This window comes from Chionomys nivalis, chromosome 2 (assembly GCF_950005125.1).
Source record: "Chionomys nivalis chromosome 2, mChiNiv1.1, whole genome shotgun sequence".
NCBI classification, from domain to species: domain Eukaryota; kingdom Metazoa; phylum Chordata; class Mammalia; order Rodentia; family Cricetidae; genus Chionomys; species Chionomys nivalis.
In genome coordinates this window covers 24,458,043-24,471,268 of record NC_080087.1, presented here as the reverse complement: position 1 = coordinate 24,471,268, position 13,226 = coordinate 24,458,043, and the positions used below count along the sequence as shown (strand labels likewise).

The following is a 13,226-nucleotide window of genomic DNA, read 5'->3' as shown; positions in this document are numbered from 1 at the left end:
TAGTGGTGAAAAGCACTTGCCACTCTTGCAGAAGTCCGGAGTTCACACAGCACCCACATGGTGGTCAGAATCCCGTGTATCTCTAGCCTCAGAGGATCAGATGCCCTCCTCTGGATTCTTTGGCCACTTGCACTCACCACACATAGACACACATACACACATATCTAAACATAATAAAATTAAATATTAACATATTTATAAAGTTTAAAACCACTATGACTCCATGTTGGTATTTTTGAGGGGGGGGGCAGGGAAAGAATTAGAGAACTGACTAGAAATCTTACCCTTTTGTTTTTGAAGGGATAGAACTTCTGTAGAAGGGATAGTTATGAACTCTTAAGTTCGTATTGGGTAACTTTTGGGGGGACATGTTGGTCTGACTTCATTGCCTGAAAGGGTTTTTGTTGGTGTTCTGTTTTGTGTGGGTCTGTGAAAGAATTGGGGTCACTCCAGGATGAATTTTGAATCGGCAGCAGCAGCAGGGAACCTGCTCCTTGTGAACTGACTGCCCATTTCTACACAAAAGGCCTTTTCTATTGTTACACAATTTACACCGGAGCAAGTCCAAATCTCTTACCTGGAGTCCCTTGAAGGAATCAAATGCTCAAGAATTCTTAGTCATGAGGCCTTTTGGTTTTCCAGGTCCTCTCACAACATGTTTAATAAGAATCAAACACATGCCGGGCGGTGGTGGCGCACGCCTTTAATCCCAGCACTTGGGAGGAAGAGGCAGGCGGATCTCTGTGAGTTCGAGACCAGCCTGGTCTACAAGAGCTAGTTCCAGGACAGGCTCCAAAACCACAGAGAAACCCTGTCTCGAAAAAAAAAAAAAAAAAAAAAAAAGAATCAAACACATCAAAAACAGTATTAGTGACAAAAGGTAGCGTCTCAGAAGGCAGGTCAAAGCCTAGGTGCTAACACTGCAAAATCCAAGCCAGAAGCCATGCTCTGTGGGATCGGCCGCTACAGGTTTATTTGTCTTTCAATCTGTTACAGTCTGTTATTGTGGGGGTTCAGGCGGTAACTTTAAACAGCTGCATAGATCCACCATCAAGAGCAAAGAGAGAACTAACGCTTGCATGTCTCCTGTTCGTTTGCTGTTTCCAATTTTGTGCCGTCTAGTACCCTAACCTGGATGATACCACTCTTCGACCATGCAGTTAGCATAGTCTAGACAATTCCCCACCCCCACACATCCACCTGACCCCCTCATGGAGACTCTCTTCACGGGTGATCCTCGAGTATAGCACGCTGATACTTAAAACCAACCAGCATGCATGTTAACATGTTTATTGTGTTTGATGGTGTACTTAAAATGCAACGGAAAATGTTACATGCATTTTAAGTAGAGTCTAAATTGTACTACACAAGCCTGGATTTCATAACTGGGTGTGATCTACCTGGGTTTAGCGGGCACAACCAGGTTTCTTGGGTGAGGTAACCGAGTCTCACTTTTCCTGTAGACACCGGGCCCATCTGTGGGTTCATTGTCAGCTGCGTCCTTTGCCTCACGCTGTATAAATGTCTATTTTAAGCTTCCCAGGAAGGAGAAGGTTGTATTTATCACATCCTCCAGCCGAATAAACGCTCATCTTTTCTCGTTTTCTCTTTCTCTCCTGTAGATGAGCACAATGACGTTCAGAAGAAAACCTTTACCAAATGGATAAATGCTCGATTTTCTAAGGTAACTGAGACTTAGATGGACTTTTTACTGCATTGTTCGTGCCTCCTTCTGACTCATGCACAGGCAGCTAAAAAAGATGACCAGTTCCCTTAGCACGGTTAACCATTCCGGCAGCCTTTCTGTCCCGTGCAGCGATGATGGCTTTCTACCTGTGAATGTGGCTAAATCACATTATCCATCTTCATTTTCCTTCAGAGATCTGCACTTTCTCAGTGTTTCTAACCTTTGTAGCACAATGCTCAGGATTCCTTCCTTCCTTCCTTCCTTCCTTCCTTCCTTCCTTCCTTCCTTCCTTCCTTCCTTCCTTCCTGAGTGGGGGTGTTAGAGCATGGTGAAGTGAGAGGTTTCACATTGATTACAAATGTGGCTAGCCAATAGTTATAGAATGTTTACTCCCCCTCTCTGCCCCAAGTCTTGTGTGGGGACAGCCTTTGTGTTGATTGATCGTGGGACTCTACTATATGAAGCTGAAGAAGAAACATTTCTCTGATTGTCTTTAAAACAGTTTGAAAACTTTATTTTAATTGTTTTGCCTACATGTATGTGTGTCGTGTGCACGCTGGCACCCTCAGAGATCAGGAGAGAGCGTCAGGTCCCTTAGGACTGGAGATACAGACTGCAGTTACAGTGTGAGCCATGCAAGATATGCATGGGTGCTGGAAACTGTACTCGGTGGGAGCACTCTCTCCAGTCTCTTGAAACCTCTTTTAATTAAAAGGAGTATTCGAGTCAGGTGTAGTAGCCCATGCCTTTAGTCCCAGTACTCAGAAGGCAGAGGCAGGCAGATCTCTGAGTTGGAGACCAGCCAGGTCCACAGAGTCAGTTCTAGGACAGCCAGGGCTACACAGAGAAGCCCTGTTTCAAACAGACAAACAAACAAATTGTGTTTGAAAATATTTTGTATTTAAAGCTGTAAAGATCAGTTGTACAGGCTCTCGTATTTCTCTGAAGAAAAGTGAGGCTATTTTAAGGTAATTTTAAGTAGTGGTACAATTTAAAAGTTGACCACGTTTCACTGGTCAGATGCAGTAGCGCATGTTTGGGGGCCTGAGGCAGGAGGATCACTTGGACCAAGGAGTTTGATGTCAGCCTGGGCAGTATAGTGAGACCCCACATCTTGAAAACAAAACAAAACAAAACAGTGCATATTTCTAGATTTATGGTTGATCACTTGACTGCTGCATTTTTTAGGTTTTATAGCTTTTTGTTTAAAGATATTGTATGTTGCCTCTGAATATGTGAAGGATATGGAAACAGACTTTGATAGGCGAGTGTGGAGTGTAGAGTTGGGGTCTAGCGAGCTGTCTTAGTTTGCAAAGACACCTGCTGTCAGTCCTGATGTCTTGAGTTCAATACCTTGCGACTCACTATCAAGGGAGGGAACAAATTTCACAGAGTTATATCCATGTCCCTCTCTTCCCCCCCCTACATACTGCACGCACGCACACACACACACACACACACAATTACATGCACACACACTAAATAAATGAATAAATAATTAACGTAATATAATGAGTCACTAAGTAGTCAGTGTGTACCTCTGTGTGTGATCGTTTGCAAAACTGTGAGGCATAGTGTCAGAATTTCATATGTTATAAAGAAAAACTAATTTGGAGAGCTGTGGAAGAACAGAGGTACCCCAGGGCTCATGGTTTTATGTACCAGACTGTTCTAAACCACTGGTAGGCATTTTATGGTCAATTTCAGATGGTTTGATTCTGTAGTTTCAAGGATCCTATGGCATGGACTGGATGGCATTCACCGTTCCATGTGGGCATGCGCCACAATCTCAGCACAGTTTTAGCGGCTGAGAATGTGAACTTGGAGGAGCTTCTTCCCTGCAGTCTCCTGAGAGCTCACGTTGGGGGGTGGTGGTGTCATCCAGCCTGGTTATTACTGAGGTCATGGTCATTTTCTATGATGAAACTAGAGAAGCAGGTGTGGTTTTTAAGCCGCTTCGTGTGCTCGCTCAGGAAAGAATTCCCATAGTATTAAATTTTAAAGATCACTTTCAAAGTCTTGGGAGACCTTGGTTGAGGCAACATTTAAAACTGGGTGAATTCCATCTGCCATACTGTTGAGAATGGGGTTCAGGGAACAGAGCAGTGAAGCACAGAGGAGGGTGCAGGATAAAAAGATAGCTGAGGATGAATAATGGGAGAGAAACTTTTTTTGTTGATGGTCATTGAGAGTTTCAGATTTCCAAATAACATGGATTCTTGCAGGACCCCGACAGGTTACCTAATGAAGGTGACATTTAAATATGCACATTTATAAAAAGGTACGGAAATCTCTCTACCCCGTGGAACCATGTTACTGTTTTGTAGTATCAAAGGGGACTTTAGTCTCATCTATTTGTCTGGGGTGTCCGTAGTTCCTCCGGGGGAGCAGAGGTTACTGACAGTGTGCAGCATGCTGGGTTGTGCTCTCCCAGAAGCTGCAAAGTCTTGTTGTGTTTAGAGAAAGAACCAAAAGTGGGATGATCCTGGAAGCTTCCTCTGTAGATTGCTGCCAGCAAGAAGTCAAAGCCTAGAAGGAAACTATGCAAGACAATGAGGATGTGAATATGAAGAGGGAGAATTTCGGCCAGGACTACAGACTTCATCCATGTTGTTTCCCTTCCTTAGCTGGGTTTAATCTGCAGGTGGATAGAGAGGGTGCAGCACACTTGTAGGTTCCAAGATTTCCATAGATTTCTATGCAGCTTAACTCTGGCTGGGCTGGGAAAGGTTGCATTCCCATTTCTGTGCAGCCTCATTGGGTAATCCTGAGGTTAGTCTGTCGGTTAGTTTATCTGTCTATCTATCATGTATGTATGTATGTATGTATGTATGTATGTATGTATGTATGTATCTATCTATCTATCTATCTATCTATCTATCTATCTATCTATCTATCTTGTGTATACACACAGAGTCCTATTGAAGAGAATACACTTATTTATTTTTCTTTTTGTCTATGCCCTTTAGCAAATATTCTAATGAACTCTGAAATATTATTTGGTGTGTCTGCTGGCTCCTTTCACTCTGGGACCCCATGGTGAGAAATCCAAACAGACGTTCATGGCATCTTCTGCCATTTAGGAATTTACTTAAGAACAGACGTCTTGTTGGACATTACATTCCTGGCCCCCTCCCTACCCAGAGTGTCAATCAGATAACAGGTGCCATCCTGTTTACTCTTACGCCTGCCTTCATCCAGGATTTGCTTAGTCTTCATCTTCACTGGCACCTTCCTTTTCTAAGTCACTATTATGTATATTACTTGTCAAAGTTGTAAAACTGGGAACAATGTTAACAGATCACCTTGTTCGGCTTAACCAGCTGGACTGACTCCACCTTCTATTACTTGTTAATTTAATTTCTCCTCCTCCCCTTCTTCCCACTTCTATCACCATCATTACTATTATTATCATTATGATTATTTTGAGACAGGGTCTCCTGTATCTCAGGCTGGCCTCACACTTGCTATGTAGCTGAGGATGACCTTGAACTTCAGCATGAATGCCACTGCACCTCATTTGCAAGGGACTGGGGTTTGGAACTAAATCCTCATGCATGGTAGGCAAGTGTCCTATCAATGCAGCCCATCCTCAGCCGGCATTTTGTTATTTGTAAGCTACTTTACAGCTCTATAAATTGTAGAAAATAGATGATACACATTCTTCTCATCCATAAAGATGAAAATTAGCTGGAAAGAAATTGATTATTACCCGTAGAGCAGTTTATGCATTTTTGCACATATATTTAATTCTTTTTCTCTGCCTGCAGACTTGGAGCTCTTTGAATTCTCTTTTGAACTGATTATGGTGCTGTGTGTGTTCCTCCAGGAAAATACTCTAGGAAAGTCTTTACCCCAAGCTAGCGCTATATTTTGCTTAAGCATTATCACTCCGTCTTCTTGGAATATTGTCTTTAAACACGTGGAGCACATTAGCAGCCATGAGCTGTTTTTCCTCTGTTCTTTTCCTCTCCTCCTTTCTAGTTTTCCTGAAGCTGACATGATCTCAGAGGCCTGGTTGCCTCTTTTTCTTTTATAGGGTATTCCATTGTTAATTTCACTTTAAAACATTGGAATTGTCCGGATTTAAGATGTGTAGTATGAATTTTGATCTCTGTTGACTTTTCAGGCCCTTGGCATTATACGTCCCTACATTTACTCTTAATATTTTTGTTCTTTGCAGCTGTCTCCTCATTGTGTTATAGTCACACTGTCTGTGTCTCCAACTTGGTGGCCTCCTATGGCTTTGTGCCTGCTTCTTTATCCATATCATTCTAGCTCCTGGTCCTCCTTCTTGCCTGAGCTGAAATGTCATATAGTACTGGATACCTTTTCTGAGCTCACAGATGTGGGTAGATATGTTCTGTATACTCAAAGTGTTACCATTTCCGTTAGCTATAATTCAAATAGGTGCACATATCCATTACCAGATAATGATAAGCTCCATGAGGGACTCGTTTCCTTATCCCTCTCTCTCTGCCCTTCTCCCCTCTTCTCTCCCTCCTTCCATGCCTTCCCCCTTCCTTCCTATCTCTCTGTCTTTCTCTTTGTCTCTCCTTTTCTCTCTCTCTCTCCTTCTATGCCTTCCCCCTCCTTTCCCCCCCTCTCTCTCCCTTCCTCCTTCCTATTTTTCTTTTCTCTTTTTTGTTTTTTGAGACAGAGTCTCTCCACATAGCCCTGGCTGTCCTAGAACACACTATGTAGGCCAGGCTGGCCTCAAACTCACTGAAATTTGCCTGCCTCTGCCACCTGAGTTTTGGGGTTAAAATGTGTGCACCATCATGCCCAGCCTGAGGTTTTTTTTTTTTTTTTTTTTTTTATTTTTCAATGTGCACAACTTTTTTTTTTTTTCTTTTTCTTTTTCAAGACAGGGTTTCTCTGTGTAACAACCCTGTCTGTCCTGGAACTCTCAGAGATTCACCTGCCTCTGCCTCCCAAGTGCTGGAATTAAAGACATGCACCACCACACCTGGCTTATCTTTTAACATTAAATGAGTATCCACTGAGTATTAATTGGTTTGTTAAATAAATGAGTGACAATAACACAGACATATATTTAATATGCCTAAGAAACAGAGACAGTTCTATTGGAAAGAAAAGAATAACATTATGAGTGCAAAATACCTTAAGTTGTATTATTTCATGAAAATAGATACAATAGGTTGAAATTTTTACTGTATTTATTTACTAAAAGTGAAAGCCAGGGTTGGAGACATGGGCTAGTAGTTAAGAGCACTTGCTGCTCTTCCAGAGGCCCCAGGTTTGATCCCCAGAACCACATGGTTACTCAGTACCATCTGTAAGTCCAGCTCCACGGGATCCGACCGTAGGCACCACGGCATGTATGAGGTGCACACACATTTGGCACGCAGAACACCCCCACACACAAAATAAAAGAAGTAAATCTTAAAAATAAACAATTCCAGCTATGCAAACATTCTTTTTAATTCTTCGACACTGGAATAATTGTTAAAAAGCCACTTGGCTCTTATACATGCCATTCATTTCTTTTTTGTTCAATAGAATTCTTAAAAATTATTCATTTATATATTTTATGTACATGAGCATTTTGTTTGCATGTACATCTGCACAGCAAAAGAGGGCATTGGATCCCATGGGGCGACAATTATAGATTGCTATGACCTGCCATAGAGGTGCTGGGAATTGAACTCAGGACCTCTGGAAGAACGGCCAGTGCTCAGCCATCTCTCCATCCCTCAGTAGACTTCTTCATCTTGACATCTAACTAGTTAATCTTAAAATTGGTTCAGTTGTTTCCTTGGTCAGAGATAAAGGGCTAGATCACACTGAACAATATGGGTCTAAAACTACCTTTTACTAAGAACTACGTATGGCTATACAGACACTAAAAAAAATCACTCACCAGAGGCCATTCGATCTGTATGTTTTATGTCTGTGTCTGGTCATAGGCAGATGGCTGCCTATATTAAATATGTATATAGCTACAAGTCTTTGTCAATACGCCATTGGGTCTCAATGTTTCAGAGCCTGGGGACCCTGAGAAACAACACACACTGAGTAGTCATGGTCTGGGGTTGTGAGAGGTGAAGAACCCAGGAGAAAGTGGGTGCTTAAAGGGTTAAGACAAACTTGCTCCTGGGTGTACCATTCCTTTTTTACGATCTCAAGCAAACTGTGAGACAGTTTTTAAAGGAACCGTCTTTTATCCTTTGACCCATTATACCCCTCAGTCATTATTACCCATCTCGTATTGTCCAGAAGTATTGTGGCATCGGTGGGGAAAATGTGCATCATGACTGTTTAGGAATGTTAAAGGAAACCCACGAGGTACCATTCATTTCCTTGGGAAATCTGCTCTCTGCCACGCACTTCCAAATAGAAACAAGTCACATTAGACTGTGGCTCCATTTGTAAAATGCAGCGTTTTGGACTCTGGCTTTCTCACTCTCATTTGCATGTGGGCTCTCCCAAGGGAGGCCGCGAAGCTGTTGGGAAATTTGTCCTGACTTTGAGCCTGCATTTTCTTTGGCCCTCTTTCAGAGCTGCTCATCTGGCAGAGCAGTGAGGCTACAAATTATGGACGCTCCTTCATCAGGGTTGTTAGGGGGAGAATATGAAAACTGGAAAATGGAGAACATTATGTGTGTTTCTGCTTTTCCCCTTTTCAAAGACAATTTCGCATAGGTTGCAATTGACTTGAAATTTTTGTGGCCCGAACGTGAGGCAGGCTGTGAGGCATCTATCCCGGATATACATAGGCGTTGCTGCTCACGTGCGGTCACTGTTCATACGAAGGGACATGGATGTGCGTCTATGTGCTGTGTTCTGCTCTTTGAATCTTGGCAGTCAGTGGTCATATACATAGGAGGCAGAAAAGAAGATGCTTCAGAGTGTGTGGTCATGGCTGGGATCACTATTTCCCTCTTGTACATGGGCTATCTTCTGTGAGCGTTGTGAGGACTGCTGCAGGCTTCCTAGAACCTGTTACTTCATGTCAACGCAGCTAATTACCTTAAGAGCTCTACATACTTCTTAAAAAGCAATTTCAGTTTTTACCGATTCCCCAATACCAATGAAAGTAGCAAATATAAAATACAGTCAGTCGGTATTCATGATCACCATCTTTAAGATACTTTGGGCTGGGAGGTGGTGGTGCAGGCCTTTAATCCCCAGCACGGGGTGCAGAGGCAGGTGGATTTCTGTGAGTTTGAGGCCAGCATGGTCCACAAGAGCTAGTTCTAGGACAGGCTTCAAAGCTACAGAGAAACCCTGTCTCTGGGGTGGGGATGGGGGTGGGGCTGAGGGAAGATACTCTGTTAGTGCTGTCTTCCTTTCTCCCTCTCTCTCTCCCTCCTTCCATCCCTCCTTCCCTCCCTCTCTTTCTGCTTGAATTCTAATTAATTTTTTAATTAAAAATTAGGCTTGTTTTATTTAGTGTGAGTCTGTTTATGTGCTCACATGATGTTTCACGGAAGTGTGCTGATCAGAAGATATCATGTGGAATCAGTTCTCTCCATTGATCATATGGGTCCTGCGACTGAATGCAGGTTGTCAGCCTTGGCGAACGTGCCTTTGGATAAAGGCATTTGAGCTGCTGGCTAGCCCCATAGGACTTCGTTTGTTTGAGACAGGATTTCTCTGTATAACAGTCTTAGCTGTCCTGGAACTTGCTTTGTAGCCCAGGCTGACCTTGAACTCACAGAGTTCTACCTGCCTCTGCCTCCCAAGTGCCGGGATTAAAGGAGTATGTTATGGCTGCTGGACTCCATTTGATGTTTTTAAAATGTTGTATTCTCATTTATGTATGTGTTCGTTTGTTTGTTAAGGGTGTGTGCCCCCCACCGCTGGGCCGATATGACATTTTTTTTTTTTTTGGTTTTTCGAGACAGGGTTTCTCTGTGGCTTTGGAGCCTGTCCTGGAACTAGCTCTGTAGACCAGGCTGGTCTCGAACTCACAGAGATCCACCTGCCTCTGCCTCCCGAGTGCTGGGATTAAAGGCGTGCGCCACCATCGCCCGGCCAATGTATATAGGTTTCTTCCTTCATGTATCCTGCAGTACAGAAGAGGACACCAGATCTTATTACAGATTGTTGTGAGCCACCATGTGGTTGCTGGGAATTGAACTCAGGACCTCTGGAAGAGCAGCCAGTGCTCTATTCCTCTGAGCCATCTCTCCAGCCACCTGACATTTTTAAAAATCACATTCTCATTTCTTGGTTTATTGTGTGAGAGCACAGCATGGCATGTGCCTGTGTGTGTTTGTCCGCATTCTGGTCACAGAATCCACAATTCTTCAAGAGACTCACTTTTAACTAAGTCTATATTTCGTTTGCAGGCCCCATGTGATGATTGCCTGTCATTCACCCTATGACTCTTATGCCTGTAGACAAGACTCATCTGCCTGGTGTGCTGTTCTAGAAAATTACAAGTGTCAGGAGGCTGCAGGGGCTAGTTCAGATTTCCAGCTTCTCTTGTAAACAGGAAGTTCTGCCAAACAGCGAGTCTTAATTCCTATGTGGTCATGCTGGGCTGGCGTAGGGCCTGGAGCATCTGCTGACTCTCCGTGTGTGAGAGATGCTCACCAGACACGCTTCACTTCATTGTCTCTTCCCGGTGTGAGAGAGCCCAGTAGACATGCTTCATGTCATTCTATCATCACATGTGTGATAGCCCATCAGACATGCCTCACTGCTATGTCATCATATGTGTGATAGAGCTAATCAGACATGCTTCACTTCTTTATCATCATGTATGTTAGCGCCCAGTAGACATGCTTCACTGCTATGTCATCACGTGTGTTATGAGGCCAGTAGTCATGTCCCACATCTACGTGAAGCTTTCTCCTGACACCTGCCTCCCCTCTCCTCTTGTTTGACGATGATTGTTGGCTTCTTTGCTCGCACCGTGTTAAGTCTAGTTGCAACCATGTCCCAGGAGCCAGCATTGTTGTTAGGTTCCTCTAATAAAACAGCGAAGCTAGCTAGGACTGGTGTTGAGACTTTTCCAAAAAGTTCTGGTGGAAGGGTGGTAAGAGTGAGGGCCAGTCTCAGTGGGTCCCAGTGGGTCACTCCAGGCCTTACAGTACCTGGCATCATGCTGTTTTGCTATTTTCTTTAAAAGAAAAGTGGGAGGCTGGAGGAGATGGCTCAGTGGTTAAGAACTCCAACTCCTCATCCAGAGGGCTCAGTCTTGGTTCCCAGCACTCACAACACAGCTCACAACCAATTCCAGGAGCTCTGACGCCCTCATCTGGCCTCTGTGGGTACTGCACATGTATGGTTCACAGGCCACATCAAGGTAGACACTCGTATGCATAAAATAAAATAAAAGTAATTTTAAAAAGCAAAATGGAACACAACTTTATCTTTTCTCCAAGTTCAAGACTGTTCATCTGCACTCTTTTCTGCTTATTGGGAAGCAATGAAAACAGCCTCTTCTGAACGGGGAGGGTGATGTGAACTTGGCCTTTCACTGGGGCTAAGGCACAAAGGAGGTATTCACCAAGTATTTGTCTGATTGAATTATTCAGCTGCATGTTCTCTGCCAGAGAAGTTACTGCAAGTCAGTCCTTGCACAGATTTAAATGGTCAAGATGAATCAGTTTTTATTTTTATTAAAAGATGACTTTTGACTTTTCTAGACCTTTTCCCAGAGTCGATGTTTACGGCCCACAGCATAAAAACACCAGGAATGCTTTCCAGTGTGGTTCTGGGAAATGCATGTCTCAGTTTAGTACAGGGTAGAGATTTCTCTCGTCGTTCTGGGGAGTTACTATCTATCTACATCTACAGCATCTATCTCTACATCTACATTTGCATCTCTCTATTTCTCATCCCAGCAACTGCTCCTCGCTTCCCTGTTTATCACAGTTCTATGGCTGGTAATATTAGCTAGCTCAAATGCTAAGAACATGGATTTGGAGCCAGGTGTTCTGGGATCAAATCCTGGTTCTGTCACTCACTTGTTATGCTATCTTTATATCTCACTTTATTCATTTATGAAAGGGGAATATTGATGCTATTCCCTTTAGAACACCATCAGGAAGAAAGAATGCATATCTGTACCATTCTCAGAACTTACCTGTGCACACAGTAAGTGTTGGCTACTGTCTTAGAACATTTCACTATTCTCCTGCCCGTTTTTGTATAGTCTTTACATTAAAATTATGTTTATATTTTTAGGTGGTTAGAAAGGAGCAGAATATTATTTTATAATTTATGGAAATTATATGGAACTTGGATTTCAGTATCTATGAAATTAGAACAAAGTTGCTGTTCCAGTTGGCTCACCTGTTCTTGCATTATGAGTGACTGTTCTCACATTGCAACAGGAAATTGAGTCGTTTCAACAGAGACCACACAGCCAGCAATGGCTAAAGTCTGTACTGCCTTGTCCTATAATTTATACAAGCACTGTTCTGATCCCATGTGTAGAGAGCGCTTATACACAAGCTACTTTTATTTTCTAGGTTGGGAGGGGACATGTTCTCTTATTTTTATGGAACATTTGTATTTGTATTTTTTCAGGACCCTTTAGTGTTTTATAGTGACAAGCCATGTGTATGGTGTGTGTGTGTGTGTGTGTGTATTAGAGAGAAAGAGAGAGAGAGAGAGAAGTTTTTTTTTTTTTTTTCCTTGCAGTGCTGGGGATTGAATCCTGAGCATTGTATCTGCTAGGCAAATCCCTTATTTGCTGGGCTCTTGCTCAGACTGTTTTTGAACTTTCTATGCAGACCTCAAACTCCCCTGACTCAGCCTCTTGAATGCTGGGATTGTAGACGCATGCCATGGGTGTGTGTATAAATTTTTTTCCAGTGCATTTTCAGTCTGTGTTTTATTGATAAAAAATACGCATACAGGTGCCAAATTTCAAACTCTCACGACAGAACATTTTCCAGTGGAGTTAAATGTCTTTAAAATGACCAAAGACACCAATTAAGAAGCCGCTCAGTCTATAGAGTGAGTTCTAGACTAGTGAGACCTTTCCTCAAAACAAAACAAAAATAAAAACAAAACCAAAAAGCTGCCAGAAGGAGAAGAAGCAGCTGCCTTACATGGTGCTTCGGATGTTCAAGGAAGCTCATTCACATTGTCTTCTAAGGCACTGGTGTAGTAGACAGTGCGCAGAAGAGCAGGTGAACAGCACACCTGTGTGCAAAGGCCAGCGATGAACTAGTCTCAAGGAGAAGAGTTTAATTGTGTTTCATCTTTCAGATTCGAGGGGTGGGTGGAGACTAGTACCGTTGTTTAAAGATGGATGACATGCCGACAGAAAACTTGTCTGGCCCTTGGCAGAGGGGTGCTTGTGCTGGGGACCTGGATCCAGAGCTCAAGAGCTCAGCAGAGCACAGACGCACATTTTAATTGAGGATGTCATGTGTAAGTTCGGAACCACAGATTTTGATGGCTTCCTGGTGAGAGTCTAGGCACTTCACTCTGTCCCTGGGGAGCTGGAGCGTGAATCTAAATTGGTCTTAATATAGAGGGGGTAAGTGCTGAAAGATCAGAGAAGCAGAGTAGCCAGCCACTAGAGTTCTTAGCTCTCCAAATGCTCAGA

The 13,226-nt window shown here is 43.1% G+C and overlaps 1 protein-coding gene across 3 annotated transcripts in view; it reads left to right on the top strand.

Moving 5' to 3' along the window:
- The window catches only part of Utrn (utrophin), a 528,929-nt gene that overhangs the window by 119,672 nt on the left and 396,031 nt on the right, over window positions 1-13,226 (top strand). For all 3 annotated transcript variants that reach the window (XM_057761785.1, XM_057761787.1, XM_057761786.1), the window contains one exon: window positions 1,623-1,684. In XM_057761785.1, coding sequence (XP_057617768.1) covers window positions 1,623-1,684 — 62 coding nt within the window. The remainder of the gene's footprint in view (window positions 1-1,622; window positions 1,685-13,226) is intronic.